At 39.7% G+C, this 25,869-nt stretch overlaps 1 protein-coding gene across 1 annotated transcript in view; it reads right to left on the minus strand.

Annotated features, from left to right (window-relative positions):
* The window catches only part of PRKD3 (protein kinase D3), a 79,895-nt gene extending 69,020 nt beyond the window's left edge, over positions 1-10,875 (minus strand). Inside the window, exon 1 of the mRNA XM_025927138.2 lies at positions 9,838-10,875. Coding sequence (XP_025782923.1) covers positions 9,838-10,125 — 288 coding nt within the window. The 5' untranslated portion in view covers positions 10,126-10,875. The remainder of the gene's footprint in view (positions 1-9,837) is intronic.
* Positions 10,876-25,869: the final 14,994 nt, after the last annotated feature.

Consider the following 25,869-nt stretch of genomic DNA (forward strand, 5'->3'; position numbering starts at 1 on the left):
CATTTTGAAAAAGAAGAACAAAGTTGGAGGACTTAATGCACCTGATTTCATGTCTTTATAAAACTGAATTCAAGACAATGTGAAATTAGTTTAAGGGTACACATGTAGGTCAATAAAGCAAAACAATGTTCAGAAATAGACCAAAACATATGTGGTCAACTGATTTACGATAAACGTACTAAAGTAATTCAATGAGGGAAGAAGTCTTTTCAACAAATGGTCCTGGAAAAATTTGATGTCTGATGCAAAGAAATGAAGCTCAACCTTTATTTCACACCATATACAAATTTTTGTTTTGAAATGGATTGTAATGAGTTAAACAGTGTTCCTCCAAAAGATGCTAAGTCCTAACCCCCAGTACCTGGGAATGTAATCTTTGGAAATAGGGTTTTTATACACAGATGATCAAGTTAGGATGAGGTCGTTAAGCTGAGCCCTAATCCCATATGACTGTGTCCTTATAAAAAGGTGACATTTATAAACACAAATATTTATAGAAGGAAGACAATATGAAGACACGAGAATACCATCTACAAACCAAAGAATGCGTGAGACCGTTAGAAGCTGAAAGAGAGGCATGAAACAGATTCTTGTAGCCCTCAGAAGGAACAAACCCTACTGATACCTTAATTATAGACAGCCAGCCTCAAGAACTGTCAGAAAAATTTCTGTTAAGTCATGAAGCTGTGGTAGCCCCAAGAACTAACATACATATCATAAACATAAAGGAAAAGCTAAAACTATGAAACTTCCCGAAGAAAACATGGGACAAAAAAAATCTGTTATCTTCATTTAGGCAAATACGTGTTAGATGTGAAACAAAAACACTATCTACAAAGGAAAAAATTGTACTTCATCAAAATTAGAAATTTTGGCTCTCCAGATGATACTGTTAAGAGAATGCAAAGAGTATATATAGTGTATTATAATGAAAAGTATACAAACTAATTTAGATCAGACAAAATAGACTTTAAGCCAAAGACTGTAAAGAGACAACGATCATTATATAATGATAAAGCAGTCAATCCTTCAAGTGGATATAATATTTGTAAATATTTATGCACCAAACATAGAGGCACCTAAATACATAAAATCTATAAAGTTAATATTAATAGACCCAAAAGAAGAAAAAGACAGCTATGCAATAATAACCAGGGACTTTAATACCCTACTTTCAACAATGGACAGATCATCCAGACAGAAAATCAAAAGGGAACACTGGAGTTAAACTACACATTAGATCAGACACTTAACAGGCATTTACAGAACATTCCATCTAAAAGCAGCAGAATACATATTCTTCTCAAGCAAACATGGAACATTCTCTAGGACAGATCATGTTAGACCACCATGGAGCCTGCTTAAAATTCTCTTTCTCTCCCTCTGCCCCCTTCCACACTTGTGCGATCTAAATAATTAAACAAATAGTGCTGGTAGAACTGGGACAGACACATGCAAAAGATGAAACTGAACCCCTACTTTACACCATACACAAAAATCAACTCAAAATGGACCTGAAACCATAAAACTCCTAGAAGAAAAAATTGGGGATAAGCTCCTTGACATCATTCTTGGCAATGATTTTTAGATTTGACACCAAAAGCAAAGGCAACCAAAGCAAAAATAAACAAGGGCTACATCAAATTAAAAACCTTCTTCTCAGCAAAGGAAACCATTGACAAAATGAAAAGGCAACCTACAGAAGGGGGAAAAAGTATTTGCAAATCATATATCTGATAAGGGTTTAACACCCAAAATATATAAAGAACTCATATAACTCAATGGCAAAACAACAAGAACAAACAATCCAATTTAAAAATGGTCAGAAGAACTGCATAGACATTCTCCCAAAGAAGACATACAAGTGGCCAACAGGTACATGAAAAGGTCCTCATTATCACTAACCATCAGGAAAATGCAAATTCAAACCACAAGGAGATATCACTTTATGGCTATCATCAACAAGAGATAACAAGTGTTGGTGAGAATGTGGAGAAAAGGGAACCCCTGTGCACTGCTGGTGGGAATCTAAATTTGTGCAGCCACTATGGAAAACAGTATGGACATTCCTTGAAAAATTAAAAATAGAACTACCATATGACACACCAACTCCATTTCTGGGCATATATCTGAAGAAAATTAAAACACTACCTTTAATAATCTGCACTCCATGTCAATGCATCATTATAATAGCTAAGACATGGAAACAACCTAAATGTCCATCCATGGATGAATGAATAAAGAAGTTGTGGTATATATACAATGGAATATTAGTCAGCCATAAAATAAGGAAATCCTACCATTTGCCACAGCATGGATGGACCTTGAGGGCTTTATGCTAAATGAAATAAGTCAAGCAGAGAAAGACAACTACCATGTGATCTCACCTATATGGAGTCTCATATAACTTAACTCACAGAAACAGAGAGCAGATTGGTGGTTACCAGAGGCAGAAGACAGGAGGTGGGGAAAATGAGTGAAGGTGGTCAAAGGGTACAAACTTCCAGTTATAAGATAAATAAGTTCTGGCAATGTAATGTACAGCACGGTGACTACAGCTAAACATTTTTTTTTTAATTAAAAAAAAAAAAGAATGGTTATTTATTTTTAAGAGGGAGACAGAGTGTGAGCAGGGGAGGTGCAGAAGAGACACAGAATCTGAAGCAGGCTCCAGGCTCCAAGCTGTCAGCACAGAGCCTGACGTGGGGCTCGAACTCATGGATCATAAGATCGTGACCTGAGCTGAAGTTGGACACTCAACCGACTGAGCCACCCAGGCGCCCCTATAGTTAACCATTCTTTATTGTATACCTAAAAGCTGCTAAGAGAACAGACCTTAGAAATTCTCATCACAAGAAAAAAATTTAACTATGGAAGGTGATGTATGTTATCTAAGTTTATTGTGGTCATCATTTTGCAAAATATACATATATCAAACCATTATGTTGTATACCTTAAACTAATCCAAATTTAGGGATGCCTGGGTGGCTTGGTAGGTTAAGCGTCCAACTCTTGATTGCAGCTCAGGTCATGATCTCATGGTTCATGAGACTGAGCCCCATCTTGGGCTCAGCAATGACAGTGCATAGCTTGCTTAGCACTGTGTCTGTCTCTGTCTCTGTCTCTGTCTCTGTCTCTGTCTCTCTCTCTCTCCCCGCTCCTCCCCTGCTCATGCTCACATTCTCTCTCTCAAAATAAATAAACATTTTAAAAAAACTAATACAAATATATCAATTATATCTCCATAAAACTGGAAAAAATGAGAAGCAACATAAACGACTAAAATAAGAAACTGGTTGTAAACTACTATGCATCAATATAACTGAAGCCTTTAAAATGATAATTATTTACACTATTACTTAGATTAAAAAGAGAGAGAGAAAAAAATGAAAAGCTGCCACAGACTGGAAGAAAGTATGTGCATTTCATATCTGATAAGAACTTGTATCTAAGATGTTAAAAAACTTTTATACTTCAATAACATAAACAATCTGTGTGGAATTTAACCAAAGAAAATAAGTGAATAAAACCATGCACAGATAACCAATCTCGTTAGTCATTAGGGAAATGCAAATCAAAGTCACAAGGAGATATCATTACACATCAACCAGAATGGTTAAATTAAAAAGACTGGAAATACCAAGTGCTGGCAAGGATATGGCCATTATACACCCGCATATTTACCCCAAGGAAATGAAAACACATATCTACAATCAAGATTTATATGAGAATGTTAATAGCAACTTTATTCAAAATTCCCCCAAATTGGAAACAACTCTAGTATCAATCAACTGATGAATAAACAAATTATGGTATATGCACACAATGGAACAGTACTCAGCAACAAAAAAGAACTACCGACGTAACAGCATGGATGAATTAAAAACAAAGAACACTGAGGTATGTGAAAGACAGCAGAACAATAGACTACACACTATATGACTTCATTTATATGAAAATCTAGAAAAAGTCAAACTATAGTAACAGAGTGTAGTACAGTGGTAGCCCAGGACCAAGACGAGGAGACTGCAAAAGTGCAAGAGGGAACTTAGGGGGTAATGAAGATGCTCTATATCTTGAATGGGTGATAGTTGCACAAACTTCCTACAACTGTTAAAACTCCATCAATGGATTTTATTACAGGTAAATTATATATATTACGTCTGATTTTTTAAAAAGTAAACACCTTATTAAAATAGCTATTAAAGGGAAAAAAAACTATATATATGGCATACTTCTATTTAATGCCTGAGAGGTACTAGAAAATAAAGCAATATAAAATCCAATCTTAGCCAATAAATTAATTTAAAAATGTAATGGTCATTCCGTTTAGATCACTGTGCTGTTATTTGAAAAAAATATCGAAATATTATTTCTGAATATGGAATACATGCAAAAGACACAAAATCTAAAAGGTACACAAGGGTATACAATGAAAAGTAAATCTCGCTTTCACTCTTGTTTCCCAGTCACCAGTCCCCTCCTGGAAGAAATCTCTCTCTCCTTCCAAGGTAATCAAAAAGCAATCAAGCGATCATATATGCATATACATATGTATAAGTGTGTGTAGTACAAAATAATAGCACAGCATGCCCTGTTCTACACTTATGTTATCTATATGTCCTATATACTTTGCAGATCTCTCCCTCCCCCAACCATGTCCACACAAAATGTTTCCTTTTTTAATAGCTGCAAAAACTTTTATAGATTCCCACAAACTACACTTTGGATCACTGCAGGGGTACTTTAAAAAGCCTTACAAATTAATAAACTCCATTCTTGTACCTGAGGCCAACTTCCTATTCCTTATATCTGAGGTCAATTATTACTAATATACTGTTAACACTGGATGGCAAAAATGTAAAATAGATGGAATACACATTTGGTATTATGACTAGATTAAATATATTATTTAAAAAAATCTAAAATATCATTAACATGAAATCATAGCTCAGGCAGTCCTCCTCTACTAATTCAAAAGGAGGACTGCCCTCCAGGCTTACTTCACTAACTTTTAGAGGCCTTTCCTCTGGTCCTTCAAAGTAAGAGCTCTTTTCATCACTTTTCCGCCTTGTTGGTTTCTCTACAGAAAGAAAGTTGGGAAGGTTCTTCTCAAGGAATAATGATTCCATTTCAAGAGTCACAGCAGAACACTAGGGCCCAACTCCTTAAAAATTTCTAGAACACGGGAACTCTATCTTATTAAAGTTTGATAAAAATCAGTCCTATTCTCTCCCCCCAGAAAAACCTTACTTTTCTTTCTGAATTTTCTATCTTGGTTACCAGCATCACCACCCATCCAGCCACCCACGCTCCCGTCTTCTTCAATAGGCTGTCAAGTTTTACCAACACTACTTGCCCAATACTCTTCAAATATATTCACTTCCCACATCATCTCAGTTCAGATATTCATTACAGTGGCTTCTTACCTGATCTCCTTATTTTATGTCACACTGAGTTACACATTTAAGCTTTCCCAAACACAAATCTGATCATGTTGCTTTGCTGCACGCAGACCTTAGTTAAATCTCTGCTCTTACAGGAATCAAGTGCAAACATTTCCTTTGCATGAAGTCAGTGTGGTGCACTGAAAAGAGTATACAGGTTTTGGAGTTTAAAAAAGACCTGTGTTTGAATTCCAACTTTCAGCAAGTAATTAAATGTCTCTGAAATTCAGTTCCTCCTTTATTCAACAGCAATTATATCACCCACACTCTTCCCACTCAGTGAGGTCCTTGGGAAGGAGCATCAACCTCCCCTAAGACCATATTACAAATGCTTAGACCAAGGCGCCTGGGTGGCACAGTTGGTTAAGCGTCCGACTTCAGCCAGGTCACGATCTCGCGGTCCGGGAGTTCGAGCCCCGCATCAGGCTCTGGGCTGATGGCTCAGAGCCTGGAGCCTGTTTCCGATTCTGTGTCTCCCTCTCTCTCTGCCCCTCCCCCGTTCATGCTCTGTCTCTCTCTGTCCCAAAAATAAATAAACGTTGAATAAATAAATAAATAAATAAATAACAAAAACAAAAAACAAATGCTTAGACCCACCCCAAACCTACTGATTCAAAACCTACATTTTAGAAGAATCACTAGATAACTGGCATATACATTAAAATTTGAGATGCACCACAAACTATTGTGAGAATTAACTAGAAAATGTGTGTAAAGCTCCCAACATAGAATAGGCACTCAATAAATGTTATTATAATCTTCCTCTTGTCCCCTTCTGTATCTTCAATCATCTTAATTCTTTTACCTGGAATGTATTCCTCACCTCCTATATTATTGAAATCTTGCTCATTCTTTAAATGTCAAATAAAATGCTACTTTCTGTATGAAGTCTTCCATATCCTTCATTAACCTGAGAAGAGCACTCTCTACCTTAACCTCACTTTCTACTTTTCATGTTTTACTCTGTTTCCTTCAGTAGACTGTAAGCTTTTTGAGAGAAGGGATATATGGTTAATCTTCCCAACCTAAAATTTAACCAGTACCCCATCTTTTAAAAGGTTCAGGTAAATGCATTTACTAAGAATAGATATAAGAAAAGCAGGTATATGACCCTCAGAGCCCTGGCAGCCAACCTGGAGCTGTAGAGATGTAGGTAATGAAAATGGATGACTAATGAGCAAGTACCCAAGAGGGAAGGAAAAAAACAAAAGAACTTCTGACATGATTTTTCCATCTTCCAAATGAGTTAGGGATCCATGAAATGTCTCTATAAAATCTCAGAATCTGGGGGCGCCTGGGTGGCGCAGTCGGTTAAGCGTCCGACTTCAGCCAGGTCACGATCTTGCGGTCATGAGTTCGAGCCCCGCGTCAGGCTCTGGGCTGATGGCTCAGAGCCTGGAGCCTGTTTCCGATTCTGTGTCTCCCTCTCTCTCTGCCCCTCCTCCGTTCATGCTCTGTCTCTCTCTGTCCCAAAAATAAATAAACGTTGAAAAAAAAAAATCTCAGAATCTGAGCTAGACCCAATTTTGATTAAATGTTTCATAACCTCACTACTGTAATTACACACTAGAAATCATCCCAACCCAGTCATTGATAGATTTGGAAATTGTAATCCAGAGAAGTCAAATCACTTGTGCAAAGTTAAACAGTAAATAAGCAATACAGCTGACCTAGTTTCAAGCTCAAAACTCTTAGAAATGTGTAGTATATTTATGCCCTATATATGCTACATATTTTTGCCAGATACATCCCCATATCACTATAATACTGATTCAAATTCAGTTCACTATGATATTTCTAGAATCAATAATTCTATATAAAGTTCACCCTAAGTTATCTTTTTTTTTCCTTCAGCTCTATCCTGTTTATTTCCTTGGTATCACTGTAATTTTTCATGGATTATGATTTTTAATCAAGTTTTCTAAGAGTTTAACCCATCTGACCCACTTCTCACATCTATATTAAAGATGAAGTAACATGAATTCTAAAATCATCCTGTAGGAAATCAGCATGCCTCTGTATAAATGTAAGAACAAAGTGAAATTTTAGAAGATTGAAAACAATAAATACAGACTCTGCCAAAACATTGGTTATAAATTTCTATAGGTTTGGGGTGCCTGAGTGGCTCAGTTGGTTAAGTGTCCAACTCTTAATTTCGACTTGGGTCATGGTCCCAGGGTTGTGTGATGGAGCCCTGTGTCGGACTCTGCACTGAGTGTGGAGCCTGTGCGGGGTTCTCTTTCTTTCTTTCTCCCTCTCTCTCTCTCTCTCTCTCCCCCTCCCCTGTTGGCACACTCTCTCACAAAATAAACAAACATTTTTTAGAATTTCTACGACTCAAATAAAAAGGAAACATTAAAGTTACAAACTATAGTTAAGTTAAAAGCTTACCTTTAAATTAAAAACCTTGTCGCAAAAATATTTGTGAAAAACCTCTGTAACATTTAATGAAAGGGAAAATAAAAGCAAAAATACTTAACGGCACGCAGATGGTTCTACAGATCTACAAAAGGAAAGTGAATCTTTAGGCCACATTTCAACAGACAAGTTATTGTTGACACACAGGCACAGATTATTTTTACAAACCACATCACATGTTTTAGACTATTAAATGCATCTACATCAGAAGATAATAACAAACAAAGATAAGAAATTAAAAGAAAAACAGGGGCGGGCGCCTGGGTGGCTCCATTGGTTGAGTGTCCAACTTCAGCTCAGGTCATGATCTTGGCTCAGGTTTGTGGGTTTGAGCCCCGCATCAGGCTCTGTGCTGACAGCTCAGAGCCTGGAGCCTGCTTCGCATTCTGTGTCTCCCTCTCTGTCTGCCCCTCCCCCACTCATGCTTGGTCTCCCTCTCTCTCTCTCTCTCAAAATAAATAAACATTAAAAAAATACTTTGGGGGGCACCCGGGTGGCTCAGTCAGTTAAGCATCCGACTTCAGCTCAGGTCATGATCTCATGGTTCGTGAGTTCGAGCCCATGTCCAGCTTGCTCTCTCTCTCTCTCTCTCTCTCTCTGCTCCTCCCCCATTTGTGCTCTGTCTCTCTCAAAAATAAACATTAAAATTTTTTTTAATTTTTAAAGAAATTAAAACAAAAACAGGAAGATAAAGAGCATGAATCCAAATATATTAATCTTGTGCAATGATTTTTAAAATAAAAAATATACTAATTTGTTTGAACCATATGCTCAGTCCATCAAAAATAAAATGTACCCAATTCACACTATGTAAATATACAGTTTCATGATAAAATAGAGAACGTCCCTGCTTATCCACCAAATCAAGATTATTAAAGACATTTAGTTAAGGTTCCTTAAAAAATAGTATAGTATAGGGGTGCCTGGGTGGTTCAGTTGGTTAAGCGTCTGACTCTTGGAATCAGCTGCGATCATGATCTCACACTTGTGAGATCCAGCCCTGTGTCGGGCTTGGATCTGGGCATGGAGCCTGCTTGAGGTTCTCTCTCTCCTTCTCCCTCTGCTTCCGCCTCTTCTCCCATTAGCGCTCTCATGCTTGCTTGCGCGCGCGCTCTCTCAAAAACAAAAATGGTATAGTACAGGACAGGAGACAGGTAGAGAGGAAACAAAAACTACCCTCAATTTCAAATTTTTATGTATTCTCATATATTCAAAACTCATTTACCTATTTTTTAAGCAAGAGAGTGGTCTTCTCATATCAGATGGCAGTTTAGGTGAAATTAAGACCAAAAGGGAAAGAAGAGAGTATAAAAAAGAGGGCGGAAAACAGCGCACCTAGGAAGAACATGTATGCACCTGGGACTCAGCCACAGCTGGGTCTTATCCTTTAGGGAAGCCATCTGGATGGCTTGCACCCTCTAACTCCTGTTTTCTCTAAAAACAAAGGAGGGGCGCCTGGGTGGCGCAGTCGGTTGAGCGTCCGACTTCAGCCAGGTCACGGTCTCACGGTCCATGAGTTCGAGCCCCGCGTCGGGCTCTGGGCTGATGGCTCGGAGCCTGGAGCCTGTTTCCGGTTCTGTGTCTCCCTCTCTCTTTGCCCCTCCCCCGTTCATGCTCTGTCTCTCTCTGTCCCAAAAATAAATAAATGTTGAAAAAAAGAAAATTAAAAAAAAATAAAATAAAAACAAAGGAGATTTCTTAAGTCCTCTTGATTTTATATGGATTTTCATGCTCCTAAAAAGGAAAATTGAATAGGCAGTATTTTAAAGTTAGGATATAGGCTCCAGTTGTTAGGACCTGAAATTTCAGACCTTAGGCTTCTAGCCTATTAGCACTTTTCCCAAAATGATCAAAATTAGGACATAATCAATTGACTCATGTGTTAACTCATTGTTGCATGTATAATTTATAGAAAAGCATTAGGAACAACGTTAATTAGAAAAAGTATGGACATAAATAGTATGCACAGTACCTTTTGATAAACAATGGAGCACACAAGATCCTTGACAGCAGATAAAGATAGTTCCTGGGCTTCAATAGTAACACTCTCCCGTGTAAGGCCAATTTGCAGCAGAAATGAAATTGTATGCTCTGACCCTCTGGAGTTGGTGAGTGATGGTGCACTGAAGCTTCCATTAGAGAGCCGGGCAGAGAGTCCTGTTTTAGGACTTGAACACGGAGAAGGAGTGGGAAGCACAGCAGGAAGAGTTGCAGGTAATACAGACTTCTGGGCTGATGGAGGGGAATTGTTTGCAGACATCTGCCTTTCTTTAATCTTTTAAAATAGTTGTCAATTCTTTTTCAGTGGTTATGAAGAGGCTTTTACAATCACAGGAGTAAAAAAATGACCGTACTTTTGGATTTAATTGAAAACTGCTGTATTTCCTCTTTTAAGCCACTCATGCCAATGACTGCATCTTCTACAACTGTGAGCTGAATACACAGAAGGTCCCACTTCCCCTAGTATCAGATGTCCCATCAAAAAACAGTCTTGTCTTCAGGACCACAACCAGGAATTTGGAAAGAATTTAACATCACTGAATTATCCTCATCAGAAAAGAGTTGACACTGCTTATTTACTAACCATCTTCATCTATTTTCTTTTAAGTCTACTTTTGTCTCTCTCTTTTAATTTCAGAAAATACATATTGAATAAAAATTGTTTTTCTGTTAAGATGAAATCCTCCTGGTTTAAAAGAGAAGTGTTTAGGATTAATCTATTTAATCCTTATCCTTAGGTTCAATGATTTGATGGGATACTTTCTCAAAAATCCACACCTTAAATCACCTTCTCAAATGTCTTCATTTTCATTTTTGGGGGGGGTAAATTTTTCCATGATGAAGCACAAAGCTTTTTAAAACAGTACAGGTATATTTCACTTGAAGAATTGGTCCGCTGAGAAGAGTTGATGTTTTCTGAGATGTAGTCAGCCTGGAAGGAATTTTAAAAACACTCTTAATATTTTATACTCATTTGACATTATTTTCAGAATGTCAAGAATCCCTTTAATTTTTTTAAATGAGAAGTTTTGGTTGCATGTTTACAATTCACCAATAAATCCTAACGGGTAGTCATTCTGGAGGTCTAGTTATCAGAGTCTTTTTTTTTTTTTTTTTTTTTTTTACTGTAGATATAATTTTAGGGAGAGCCTTCTGCTCACCACTACCACCACCACCACCAAGCCCATGGCACCCCTCACTAACACCCAAAATCTGAAGATCAAACACTTTTATTCCATAATCCACAACTGAGTTAAGAAAAAAACAGAGAAAAACAGAGAAAAACAGAAGGGACTAAAAGAAGGTTAAAACTGATATGGTCATAGAAATAAAGCACGTACCACTCAGCCATACCGAAGAAGTAGAACACTGTCCTAATAAAGACATGTTAAGAGTATTCTTTTTTATATTAAAAGTCTAATTCTACCAAAATATGATTGCTGACTTGCTTTTTGACAGATTTCTTCCGTAAGGCCAAGAAAGCAGAAGGGGACATACTATGCACAGTTATAATGTGAACAACATATTTAAGACAGGAACATAGGAGAAAGTGACCTTATCGTAAAGGGTTTCTATAAGTAAAAAGAGAGACAGCACTAGACTCAGTTATATATGTATCACAGTTTACAATAGGACATTTCAAAAACAAAACAAAAGGCATGACCCCCATGGCCTAAGTGAAATGGCTCACAAGAGATCTCTCTAAATTTTCCATATATAACCGTAAACAATTCCAATGATGAAAAAGAGTGAAGCATCCAATGTGGTTGCAGAATGACTCTCCGGAGAGTAGTTAATGGGGCTAAATAAATCAGGATGAACACAACAGAAGAGCAAAAACATACAGATGTAGTATCAGGAATTAGAAAGCTCAGGGAAAACTAAGGCTTAGAAAAAATTACTTAAAGATAACAAAAGCTTTTATAGCTACATTCAAATAAAAATTAACCCACCTTATACAGTACACCACTTAACATCTCATAAATGCTTTACATACTTTACCTCGTGCACACCTCTTTGGAGACAAATATGACTTTTGCAGATGAGAAAATAGAAGCACAAGCAGATAAAGCAACGTGCCCAGCATCACGCAGCTAATTAAGAGGCAGAGTGGGAATCAGGACCCAAGTTTCATACTTTCTTACTAAGTGCTATCTCCATAAAATAACATACTTTTTTTCAAAGAGAACAAGGAACTGAGAGAATCACTGCTCAGAGAGGATGTTGTTAAGGTTGAGCACGTACAGAAGGCAGAATTGCTCAACTTGTATTTTGCTGATCTTCTCTCAGTTTTTAAACTAAAGTTGTAGAAGGGCAATGAGAACCGAAACCCCAGCCTGGTGAATGAGAGAGACTAAAACAACTTTATGTAGTAAGTCTTGGGTTCCAGATGCAATTCATTCCACACTGCAAAAGCAATTAGCAAGTGTAATCAGAAAGCTGACTCCTAAAATCTTAGAGAAAGAGCTCAGAAAAAAATAATCAGGGCCTGGAGATGGGTCAGGGTTGCTTCGAATTTTGGAGCTGGAGGAGTAGGGAAGTAGATTTCAGAAATCACAGACATATAAACTTAATTTTTAGTCAAATCTGAGAATAGATTATGAAAGGAAATGGTTTCTGAATATTTAGAAAAGAATATAATAATCACTAGATGTCAGCATGAATTAAAACAGAACAAATAATGCCAAATCAACTGCATTTACATCTTGGAAAAGAAGGATTACTAGACTTCTCAGAAGCAAGGGAAAAAAATAATAACTTATAGTCATTGAGCTCCAACTATCTGCCAGACACTGTCTAAGCACTTTATATGCATTACCTCATTTAATCCTCTGCAACAACCCATTTTATAGTTGAAAAAACACGCTTAGAAATTAAAGTACTTGCCCAAGATCACACAATTAGCAAAGCCAGGGAGAAAAAAGTGTATTCTGGCCAAAACAGTATTCAAGATGGTTTTTCACACTATTTTTGCAAATATGTTGTTTGAGTGTGAGTTGGATGTTAGTGTAGTTGGGTAAATTCACTACTCTAGATCAGCCTAGATGAAAGAAGTCTTTAGGGGAGTGCCTCAGAACTCTGTCCTCGGCCCTATATTGTTTTTGATTATTCATAACATAAAGACACAGAAAACATGCTTATAAAATCCTCAGAGTGTACGATCTGGGAGAAATAAACTAAAATTAAAGTGAAATGTAACAACAGTGAGTATAAAGCTTTACATTTGGTTTCAAAAAGTTAATGGAGAAGAAATGGAGAAGTGCTGATTTAGAAGGTATTCAGAAAGGGAGTTAGCCACCTAAGAGTTTAACGAGAGCTGCTAATCTGTAACTAAAAGAACTAATGCAAATCTAACCCCCCAGGACACTGAGAACACATCAGCACCGACCTGTAAACTCTGTTGCCAGTCAGCCTACCTTACCCCTGTATTCATTTCTACAGTCCACATTTTTAAGAGCCATATTGATTAAAAAATAGTAGTAACAGCAAGCATCTAGATAAAGGTGAAAACAATGTCATGTGACAAATACATGCTTAACAAAGCCAAACAGAATAATGGTGTTCAAACATTTGAAAAGGTGTTAAGAGAATAATCAGCTTTATTCAGTATCACTGCAGAGAAGTAAAATGAAGATAACCGCACTACTTGCTTACCTCACAGGAGGTCAAGAGCACGGAGCTACTGCATGTAAAGTACTTTCAACAGTACCCGGCTTACAGTTCAGTGCTCAGTAAGTTTTAATGATTTTTACAGTGATTCCATGAGGAAATTAAGAAGGAAGGTCCTACTTTATGCTAACCGCTGCAATTGATATATGATACTTCATTACATTCTCAAGACCACTCTAGATTTGTTCCACTCTGTTTTACTGAAAAGGAACCAAAGTTTATAGTTGCTTGCTCACAACTACACAGCTAATGTGAGATGGAACTGGGATTCAAACAAAAGTTTGCCAGGCTCCAAAGCCCGTGTTCTTTCTGTTGCATTCCACCTCCAACAGCCTAACTACCCACCAGGTTTTCTCCTGAAGTAGTCAGTCACTTACAAGTAGTTTCAAAAGCTGAACAACGGTCATGAAAAAGGTAGCAAAATATCTACGAATAATACTGTATTCAGGTCAAATACTTCAAAATACAAGATACTGCTGTGTTCAATAATAATTTATTTTCAATGGATGTCTTCCCACTAAATTTCCATTTTATTATAACTGTCTAGTAATACAATCAACCAATTTATCAGAACTATTGATAACTGTTAATAAACTATATAAATGTTATAGTTTTGTATAAAAATATTTTTTACAGTTTCAGCATGAAAACAAATAGAAGAAACTAAGTGAGCTGTCTTTAAGCTTCTGCCCATTCATCCCAACTGTTTTCTCTCTCCTTTTATTTTATGGAACCCTGATTTTCTCTGTAAGATGCAAGACGTAGGATTCAAAATATTAACACTAAACATCAAAAAAATCCAAGAACTGTAATTTACTTTGTCTTTATGTTTCAATTAGAAAACAGAGACAAAAGACAATTACTAATTTATAAGCTATGTATCAATTAGATATCTTTATTTCTAACAGCTATGGATTAGCAAGCATTTCTAATACGTTTACTTGGAACATCTCAAATATTCTTTGGGGGGAGTTAATTTGTCACATATCCCATTCAAATGAGCTTACAGGATCCATCACCACTGCGGAATGGAATCAAAAGATGAACTATGAAAGGAATCGTGAGCCCAATCTGCCATATTACTACAGACAAGGTAAAACAAAGCCTATGACTTCGTAGTAACATCACAAGTTGATCTACCTTTCTCTCCCACTCCCTTACCTCCCCCCTGCATGCACATATCTCATATCTTGGCAAAGCCTCTAATTACAAGCTCTAACAACAGCATTTTCATTCAACAAATATTTACTGAGTGCCTATTATTTGCCAGACTGTTACTACAGTCGCTGTGCTTATATAGCAGTAACCGATACAGATATGGCTACTGTTCCTTCTGGAGCTTACACTGCGATGTGGGGCACACACATTAAACAAACACCATTCACATAAACAGCAAGGGAACTACAAATTATGAAAAGTGAAATGACCGAGTATACCAAAAGGACCTAATTTTAACTGGGGTCTCAGGCAAGGTGACTTTAAGGAAGTAGTGCTTAAGCTAAGACCTGAAGGATAAGTAAGAGTCAGGGAAGCAGAGAAGGGAGGATTCCAGGAAGACAAAACAAATCCAATTCTTACATACAGTACTTCAAAAGGAAGCTCATTATTTAGTGTAGCCAGTGTCCTTTTTGTAATCAGGGCTAAAGAGGTAAAATGCTTTTCTTATTCAGAACAGCGTAATTATTTACCATGACTCCTACTAGTAATGGGTTGTCCTTGTTCAATTTAGTTTTGTGTGCTAGGAATGCTATTTTTTTTCCCCTCCTGTTAATATGTAGACGTATTCTTTTAGCACGTAAAAAAGCATGTGCCCTTTTTCAGTGCAATACTGACCAGTGTCCTGAGGTCATTTTGCCTTGATAACAGGCTTGATCTGGCTTAATAATCCTAGTGTTGCTTTTATACTGTATATCGCATTAAAGTCAAATAACTTTTTGGTTTTTTAAAATCAGTTTGCGGCAAATACAATTTCAAAAACTATTACCTTAGGTTAATATAATACTTTTCCTAAGAGATCAGCATTCAACTAAATTGTTGTTGCTAAAATTCTGTTTATCTGGATCAGTGACATTTGAATCTCAGTCCTTCTACTCTCAGAGAGAGGACACAGAGCATACTATGTCTGCTCTCTGCTCAGCCACTGAAAAGTTTATCCGGTAATAAGATTACAGACTGCCAATCTGGCAATGCTGTAGGAATCTATGCTGGGCTTGATGGGCCTTCATCGCCTCTCTTCGCCCCAGTGGTATCTGAGAAATCTGACTGGCTAACAGCCAATGAGCAATTTCTCACACAATGTCACTGTAAACTAACCACACAAGTGGAGAAAACTTTTCTGCAATGAAATTAAAACAAAAACATTTCCTAAGTGTATCATCTCAAATTTTTTGACGAACAGGACAACTGCTCCAAAGAGGGCACATACAAGTTCAATTTAAATTACATAATCAGAGACTCAAAGTACTAACAGAAAATTGTGAACCATAAGAATGATTATTAAATCAAGTTAAAATCTGTACTAGCAAATAATTTCCTCATATATCCAGGCCTGTAAGAGTAATTTCTTTTAAAAATGAGCAATTCACTTCAATATGGTAATATTTTCATCACCTTTAAAATGTCTTTTTTTAAATGAGACAATGTCCCTTAAAAGTGCATTTAAATGATCATTTCGTTTTTTCTCTATGAGGTTTTTTCAATTCTAATTTAATTTTTTAAATTTACTGTCCCAAAACTTGATTTATTAAAGCCTTTTTTTTGCATATGCCAGTGTTAAATTAAAAACAACCCACAAGAGAAATTTCTCTTTTAAAGAGGTCGTCTGATGACACTGAAAGCTTATAAAATCTGTATATCTAAGACTCACTACTATCTGAGATGCTTAAAAAATTACTCCAGATATCCTGAATGTGAATCATCCTAAAAAGTGAAATGCTATCCACCAAATTATTGTATGGAAACTGGCGTGTCAAATACTCCAAACTCATCTGATCAGGTCTACCACATGTATATTAACTGCTAAAAAGCAAAACGTAAGGTGAAGGCTTTAAGTGACATGTTTAAAATACTTTTACTAAACTTGTAACTTCTTTTTTAGCTGAATTTTCATGCTTGCTCTCAATTCAGATCCTAACAGGGAAGTTAGAAAAGGTTCCTTGATAAAATTAAACTAGTCTAGACCTAGATCGGGGTACTTTATACGGACGTCTTCGGCAGCAAATCCAGAGGTATTCCCAGCCTTCGAGGCATGAGAAGTTGGTAAGTAAGTAAGCTTGATCTAAGCAAAATCATAGTCGCCAAAAACGTAGGAAAGAACTGCAGCGTTAAGTTCTAAGTAGAAGCAGTTGTAAGAGTAACACAATGTAGCATTTTCTAGGGTACAGATTAAGGCATTTGAAAACTTTTTGTTTCATTTGCGGCTACAGCTTATGAAGGCTGGGTAGTACAAAATTGTAGTTCAGGGTGGAACTTATTCTTCCTAATCAAAGATGACACCGATATCTTATTTCCTGTGGGGATGGGTGTGGTCGAAGAGACAGTTATGTCCAAGCCATCAATCTGTGTATGGAAAAGTCTGCAGGTTTTACGCCTGTCCCTGGAATTTATATTCGTGCCTCCAGTCGGCAAGGCCTATGCTTCTGCCTGCGATGACTTCAAATAAAATATCCAACAGGCAATCGAGTAGTACGCGGTTATGGTTGCTGCTCAAAGAAACAGTCGCACTCCTCAGCGTTTCATCTCAAGAAAAACCTCCCGGGGTTAAGAACAACTCCGAGCAAGGCTGCAACTTGCAAAACTAAGCACAGTCAGGAAACTGGGGTGGGGGCTCCCATGCTCTAAGCACCATTTACTCCCCGCTCTGAGACGGCTGCAACTCCAAGTGATGAAATTTAAAAGAAAAAAAGGCTCATCCCAAATTCGGCAGCTTGACTGTCGCGGGTCTGGCGTCGGAAGCCAGCTGGAGGGACCCCGAAACAGACCGCTCCCGAGGCGGCCGCACGCGCGGTGGTCGCCCGCAGAGCGCGGACCCAAGTTGGCCTCCGCGCCCACGCCGGAACCTGGCCCCATCTGGCGGCCGCGCCGGCGCCCCCGGCCCGCCGCGGCGCCCCCCCCCCCAACCCCGCCCGCGCCTCCCGCCCAGCGCTCCGCCAACTTCCCGCCCGGCCCCGGGCGGTCGCCGCCCAGCCCCGCGCGGGGCCCGGAGTCCCGCCGCCGCCGCGTGCGGGTGGGGGAGGGGCCGCCGCCGCCTCACCCGACGGGCCGCGAGAACAAAGCGGCGGCCGCCGCGGCGCTAACTTTTTCGGTGTCTGATCCGCGCTCCCCGAGGCGACGACTTACAGAGGGGAGAGCTCCGCCGGTCGTGAGAAACTCCACGGCCGCCAGCGTCTGGGTCCCGGACGAGGCGCCAGCGAGGCTTCACGCGCCTCGCACGATCCCGCCCGCCGCTGGCGCCCCTTCCTCCCTCTCCCTCCCGCCCTCCTCCCTGTCCCGTCCTGAGGCCCGGGGGCGGGGGGCGGGGGCGTGCGGGGCGGGGGCGCGCGGCCGGCGCGGGGCCTGCCGGGAGCTGTAGTTTCCGCGCGGGGATGTCAGTCACGCTATGCCAGCGCGCGGTGCAGGGGCAGCGCGAGCGCTGGGTCCTTTCGGGCTGGCCCTGCGCGCTCGGAGGTCCCTGTGCCTCCGTGGGCGCGCGGCAGCGGGGCGCCACCGGGTATTTGAACCAGTTACACACAGCGCTTGATACCCATCATTGCCTCTTGCTCTTTTGTCGTCCGCTCTGACGGAGGCGACGGGGGCAAGGAACCAAGAGGTGGCAACTTGGACGGGAGGCTTGCAAGAGGTCCACAGCAGAGAGCAGCTACCCCCCTGAGAGCTCTTCTCCCTGCTCCCCGCCTTTCCCTCCCTCGGGCCTGCCTTCCAGGTGGCCGCCTGGCGCCGGGGCCCCGGACATCCCGCCCCGGAGGCAGAAACATCAAGAGCCCTCCATCTAAACAGAGTAAATCGAAGTGGCTACTTTCCATGTGTTTTGTGTTTCCTCTCTGTCCATCATGGAACTCCACGCGGTCCCCTACCATCAAAGTGAAGTGCAGTCAAGCATCACAAACCTCGGCTTCCACGCCCAAGGGAAAGAGAGTGACAATGCCTGGGGAGGGGCAGAGGGAGGGGTGGGTGTCGGGATGAGGATCTAGAGGGAAAATACACTATGTGGTAAATTACAACTTTAATGTGAGAGAAAACCCTGAGCAGCCGACAGTTGTCCCAGAAAGGACCTAGTTCTCCTTCTCTCAAGATTTTGTCTCAAAAATACTTAAGTAAAATATCTTGTAACAAGCTAGATGGGCTACTGTCAACAATCCATCCATCCTCAGGCGACGCTCCCAAGCAGCTTTTGAGAATAGAAAGAAAAGAAAGTTAAGTGGGTCCTTTCTTTTTATACTAAGTTGTCAATCTTAATCGATGTCCCTGTATTTAAACTTAAGAAATGGGAATTAAAAAAAAAAATTACATTAAAGATGGGACAAGTAAGCTTGTGTATAATTCTAATGTACTCTGAAGCTCTTTTTTAGAAAAGACCTTTCTGAAACATTCTCAGGAATTGGAAGCTGCTAAATGTCCCATTATCCCATATCCAGTAGTATCTACCTAATTCGATCTAATATTTTATATTTAGTCTTATTTTCTGCTCTTGTTTTATTTTAAAATTGAAAGTAACTCCACTCAAGTTTACATTCTTTTTAAAGAACGCTCTTACCTAACTTTGCCTTTTTCTTCCTTCCACTTCCCAACAGACGTTTTAGTCCAGCCCCAAATACTCTCTCTCAGCAAGATTCCCAGGACCTCATTGGAGCAGTTTACAGCCATTCCCATGTCACTAGTGACTTCCATGTTCTCTCGTGGTCCTTAAAGGGACAGAAGTTACTCTTCCTAGAAGTAACTTTTCTAAACGAATCAACCTGGTATTATATAGAGATTTAAGGATTTGTGTGTGTATGTGTGTGTGTGTGTGTGTGTGTGTGAGAGAGAGAGAGAGAGAGAGAGAGAATTCATTTCATTTCCACTGTTCTGCTTCTCTTTTTAAAAACTAAATTGTCTCCTCCACTTTAGATGAATCTTTCAACAATGAATTCTAGCATAAGACTATCTTTGTAGCTGCAATTTCTTGCTTGACAGAAACTACAATTTCTTTAACTGAGTATATATCAGATCTACCTGGATTCCCCCTTCATAGGAATGTGTCTTTCCCCCTACTGAACTTGTAGAAGATCATGGATATAAAGGCGAGTAATATTTATCATTTATTGAACATCAGCTCTGGGCCAGTCACATTCATCCATTTTTGTATCACTTTCTCTGTATATTACACATAACACCTCCCTTTTCTTTATATGCACTTATATTTAACTTTATATAATTTACTGTTTGATTACATACTATGTAATAGTATGTTCTGTTATACTATTGTATAATGTATAACTATTGTTATACATTATACTATTGTTATACTATTGTACTATTGTATAATGTATAACTATTGTTACATACTATGTTCTAATATATTTGTAGAAATAAACTGCAAATATATTCATGTTTATATCTACAAATATATGTAGAACATAGTATATAAGCAAAGAATAGCGGAAAGGATTGTCCAACTAAAAGGAGGCTTAGAAAAACCAAGTAACTATAAGGAGAAGCTACTGCATATACTCCACCCAGGATTTCATATGGTGTCCCTAAAATTTAATAGGTAATTTGTAATCAAAAACCAATTACCTTGCTCATCCCCAGTAATTCCTATTTATCTTTGTGGTTGTAAAATACGTTTCTCCAAGAAGGACAAAATAGTGCATAAATGTGCCTTTGGATTTCATTTTAATTAAATATTCACTATAAACCTTGCTTTTGAAGTACTGTAAACTGGCCATAATATATCTTAAAAGTCAACTGAGAAAGAGAACACAAATGCTACAGACCTGGATAAGGAGCCAGTATTAAAATTAACTCTTGTACCAACACTGGTCAGAGCAAAGGAATTAGACAAGTGGGCTCCCTCACTCACAGTCTAGAAACTGCACCAGCCCTAAAGAGCCAGTTAGAAGAGGGTTGGGATGGGACTTAGAAGACAGAATCCAACCTAGTCCCTGCCATGTCACAGGTGCATGCCGCTCAATCTCACTAAGAATTGGTGTTCTTACCTGTGAAATGAGGGGAGATAATTGTGTACACCATGGGGTCGTGAGAATGAAGAGATGCCTTGAGTGTACCACACATCCAATGAGCATCGGAGGTAGTCTGCCCAGGTACGCATCACGATTCTGCCACGGCTGTGCGGTCATGGGCATGCCAACATCAGTGAGCTTCCTTCCCAGCCTCAGTTAACTTGGATGATAACGGTCCTTATCCCACGAGCTGTGCAAGACCTAAATGACATAACAAATGGAAGACGCTTTTAAGAATTCACACAGTGAATGCTCAATAAATGTTAGCTATTACATTTAAGAGGTGGAGCTTTTCAGAGTGCCACAGCTCCTTCTGGAAGCACAGAGGGAGAAAAATTAATAAGCTTGAGTCTGTGAAGGGAAATTTAAAATAATAGCGAAGAGTTTAAATGACACAGGAATCCCTGTGACCATGGAGTAAAGTCCTTTTCACTTCATCAAGGGAATATCCTACTGCACTGGTGCTCAGTTGACCAGAAACCATCACTTTCTCCACTAATAGCTTCAGGTGTCCCATCCAGGATAAAATCACTACATGGTTTTGTTTGTTGGGTTTGTTTTTGTTTTGTTTTATTTATTTATTTATTTATTTATTTATTTATTTATTTATTTAAGCTTATTTATTTTGAGAGAGAAAGAGAAAGGACAGGGGTGGGGCAGAGAGAGGGGGAGACAGACAATTTGAAGCAGGCTCTGTGCTGAAGGCAGAGAGCCTGATGTGGGGTTTGAACTCACGAACCAGGAGATCATGACCCAAGCCCAAGTCGGACGCTTAACTGACTGGGCCACTCAGGCCCCCTGGTTTTGTTTTTAATAAAGTTAATCAGACTCTACTGAGATGAACATTTTACTATAATTTTTACTCTGATCATATATCTCAAATTTCACAATCTCAGATACCTCCAGAAAGAATTCTGACTATATAACCCTAGACTTTAAACTCATAGTTCCTTAAATGATGATGAAGTGTGCAGCTGAAGTCTAGTTGAGGTTAATTTGGCTTACATGCCTTTTTTCCTAGCTCCCCCTTAAGACTTTACAGTCCTTGGGGTGCCTGGGTGGCTCAGTCGGTTAAGCAGCTGACTTTGGCTCAGGTCATGATTTCGCGGTCTGTGAGTTCGAGCCCAGCATCGGGCTCTGTGCTGACAGCTCAGAGCCTGCAGTGTGTTTTGGATTCTGTGTCTCCCTCTCTCTGACCCTCCCCTGTTCATGCTTTGTCTCTCTCTGTCTCAAAAATAAATAAACGTTAAAAAAAATTTTTTTAATAAAAAAATTAAAAAAAAGACTTTACAGTCCTTGATATATTGATTCAATAAACATTTTTTTAACATTTATTTTTGAGAGAGAGAGAGAGCAGGGCAGGGGCAGAGAGAGAGGGAGACACAGAATCCAAAGCAGGCTCCAGGCTCCGAGCTGTCAGCACAGAGCCCCACGCAGGGCTATAACCCACAGACCGTGAGATCATGACCTGAGCCGAAGTCGGTCGCTCAACCGACTGAGCCACCCAGGTGCCTCTATTCAATAAACATTTTTGGAGAGGCTGCCATGTGCAAGGCATTAGACAGGACCTATAGGTGAAACAATTACTGATCTTGGGGGACTAACGTTTATTAATAGGGTATGTCAAATCTATCATACAGAGAAAAGAGTAAAAAAGAAATAGGAAGCAAAATAAAAGGTTAGAAGGTGGCAAAGAAGTACAAGACATATGTCTGACCTGGGAAGGCTAAACATACGGACAAAGAGGATTTTAGCTGAGCTTTGAAGGAGTAGAATTGGAAAATATGGGGGAGGCAAATGAGGGGGAAAAAAAGAAAATTCCAAGTGGAAGCAACAGTGAGCAAAGGCACAGAGGTATGAAACATGGCGCACAGTTGTGGACCAAATAGTTTTGTTAGGCTGAGCCATAGGACCAGACAGTCCTCACACAGTCATTTAAATATTGAGATATAATTCACAAACTATAAAAGTTCACCTTTTTAAAGTGGTTTTGAGTTAACTCACAAAGGTATGCAATATTGCCACTATCTAATTTCAGAATATTTTCATCACCCCCAAAAGAAACTCCACATCCGTTAGCAGTCACTACCCATGACCCCCAGAGGTGGCTGGACCCCCCAGGAGGCTCCCAAAGGAGTCACAGGTGCTTGCAGTTGGAAGCCCTTAAGTGGACAGGTGGGGGGAATGGTGGGGGCGGGGTGGATATTGGCAGGACACCTGCTGTATTCACCTCACATGGCTTCAATCACAGACTTACAAATCTCTATCCATAGCCTTGATCCCTTTATATAACCACCTCAATGTTCCATAGAAAGATCACAAATTCAAAGTGTGCCAAACTAAACTCATCTTTTCCTTAAAACCTTTTCTTCTTCCTATATTTCCAATCTTAGTTCACAGTACTACTATCTATTTAGTCATCTAAGACAGAAACTTCTTGGTTAGCCCAGACTTCTTTTTCCTTGTTCTCAAACCCAATTAGCGACCAAGTCCTGTCAATTTCAGACCGTCCTATTTCTAGTGTTGGATTCCTCTTCTCCTTTTTCACTATGACTGTCTTAACTCAGGCCTCCATTAGCTTTCACCTGATTCACTAGCCATCTAAGAGATTTCTAAAACATTTCCCCCCCTTGATTGAATCTTTTCTTTAGCCCACTCTCCACTCTGCCACCAGAGTAATAGTTCTAAAAGGCAGAATATGATTCCTTGTGGCTAAAGTCCTTCAGGAGCTAACCAATGCCTTCATTATGCAAACATTTTAGCATGGTGCCTAATGTGCCCCTTTCTGCTTTACCCCCAATTCCTCACATACCTACCACCTCAAGCAGTGATGAACTACTGACAGTTTCCCACTGTATTTTTGCTAATGTGATTCTTGCCTCCCCCATTTCCACCTGGAAACTTATTTCAGTTCCAGCTCCATCTATGAGGTCTTTCCTATCTGATTCAGACAGACTGGGAATCACCATGCCTTTCCTTGTGCTCCAGACGTGCTGCTTCCATAGCACCTGTGACATTTTATCACACAACTCTCTCTCTCACTAAACTGTAAGCTCCTGAGGTGCCTGGGTGGCTTGGTTGGTTAAGCATCTGACTTTTTTTTTAAACAATGTTTATTTATTTTTGAGACAGAGAGAGACAGGGCATGAGTGGGGAAGACAGGGCAGAGAGAGGGAGATACAGAATCTGAAACAGGCTCCAGGCTCTGAGCTGTCAGCACAGAGCCCGACGCGGGGCTCAAACCCACGAACCGTGAGATCATGACCTGTGCTAAAGTCAGACGCTCAACCGACTAAGCCACCCAGGTGTCCCACATCTGACTCTTGATTTCGGCTTAGGTTATGATCTCAGGGTTGTGATTTCAAGGCCAGCATCGGGCTCTGCACTGGGCTTGGAACCTGCTTGAGATTCTCTCTCTCCCCTTCTGTGCCCCTCCTCTGCTTGTGTGCGCTCTCTCTCTCTTACTCTCTTTCTGTCTCTCAGCAAACACCTGTAAGCTGCTGAAAAGCAGGGACCACATAACTCATCCCAATCTTCTTTGCAGTATGTTTTGCCCACTCTTAGTACTTCCCTGAGATTTGGGAGTCAGTGCATAGGATGGAGAATGAAACTATGGGAAGGGATGAAATTATCCTGCAGGAAGACCAGGAGTGGAAATTACATTTATTGGGGTCCTACTATGTCGAAGGAGACAGGATCCTAAGGTTTGACTCCAGAGTTCTATGCTTTTCACCAATTATAATAGGACTGAAAAAGATCCATTCCATTTGGCAATGATAAGTTCATCATGTGTTGACTCTGGGGACAGAGGTGTCAGGAGAAGATTGGGGCCAAAGCCGTACTGTAATGAATTGAGGAGGTAAATGGAAGATAAGAAGACAGACAGGACATTGATGGCTCTCAGATGTTCAGATTTCAAGGACCAAGACATTTACAAGAAAAACTGGAGAGCCTTGCTGAGTTGCCAACTTCTTGTTTTACCAACTAAGAACATTACAATAAGGCAAGATTGCAATATCACTAATTATTAGGGAAACGCAAATCGAAATCATGAGATACTACGTCACACCCATCAGGATGGCTGCTGTCAAAAAACAGAAAATAACAAATGTTGGCAAGGATGTGGAGAAACTGGAGCCCTCAGGTGCTGTTGACGGAAATACAAAATGGCGCAGCTGCTACGGAAAACAGTATAGCAGTTTCTCAAAAAATTAAAAATAGAGTTACCATATGACCCAGCAACTCCGCTTCTGGGTATACATACAAAAGAAATGAAAGTCTTGAAGAGATATTTGTACACCCATGTTCATAGCAGCATAAGCAACCTGAATAACCAATGGCAGATGAATGGAAAAGCAAAATGTGGTTATATGTAATGGAATATTATTCGATCTCGAAACAGAAGGGAAGTCTAACACGTGCTACAACATGGATGAATCTTGAGGACATCATACTAAGTGAAAGAAGCCAGTCACAAAAATATAAATACCCACTTATGTGAGGTACCTAGAGTAGTCAAATTCATAGAGACAGGAAAATAGAATAGTGGTTGCCAAGGGCTGGAGGGAGGAGCGAATGGAGAATTATTATTTAACGGATTCAGAGATTCAGTTCTGCCAGATGACAAGAGTTCTGGAGATAGATAGTGGTGATGGTTGCACAACAGTGTGAATGTACTTAATGCTAAACTGCACTCTTAAAATTGGTGAGGACAGCAAATTTTATGTTATGTATATTTTGCCACAGTTAAAACCAACAACAATAACAGAGCAAAACTAACTCATGAACTTACACCAACTGTTGCATTAATTTAAAAATATTTAGCATCAAATATGAAGGAAGAATGTAATAATAAATATTAAATACAGTTACCTTATTGACAAAACATTTTTCTTAATTTTCTCATTAAGGAGAGTCATGGACAAGTGTTAACATGGGACCGGCATTTGGGAACTAATGATGTTCATTACATTAAAAATGGAAGCTAGGGGCGCCTGGGTGGCACAGTCGGTTAAGCGTCCGACTTCAGCCAGGTCACGATCTCGCGGTCCGTGAGTTCGAGCCCCGCGTCAGGCTCTGGGCTGATGGCTCAGAGCCTGGAGCCTGTTTCCGATTCT

This window comes from Puma concolor, chromosome A3 (assembly GCF_028749965.1).
Source record: "Puma concolor isolate L17-30 chromosome A3, mPumCon1.1.hap2, whole genome shotgun sequence".
NCBI classification, from domain to species: Eukaryota; Metazoa; Chordata; class Mammalia; order Carnivora; family Felidae; genus Puma; species Puma concolor.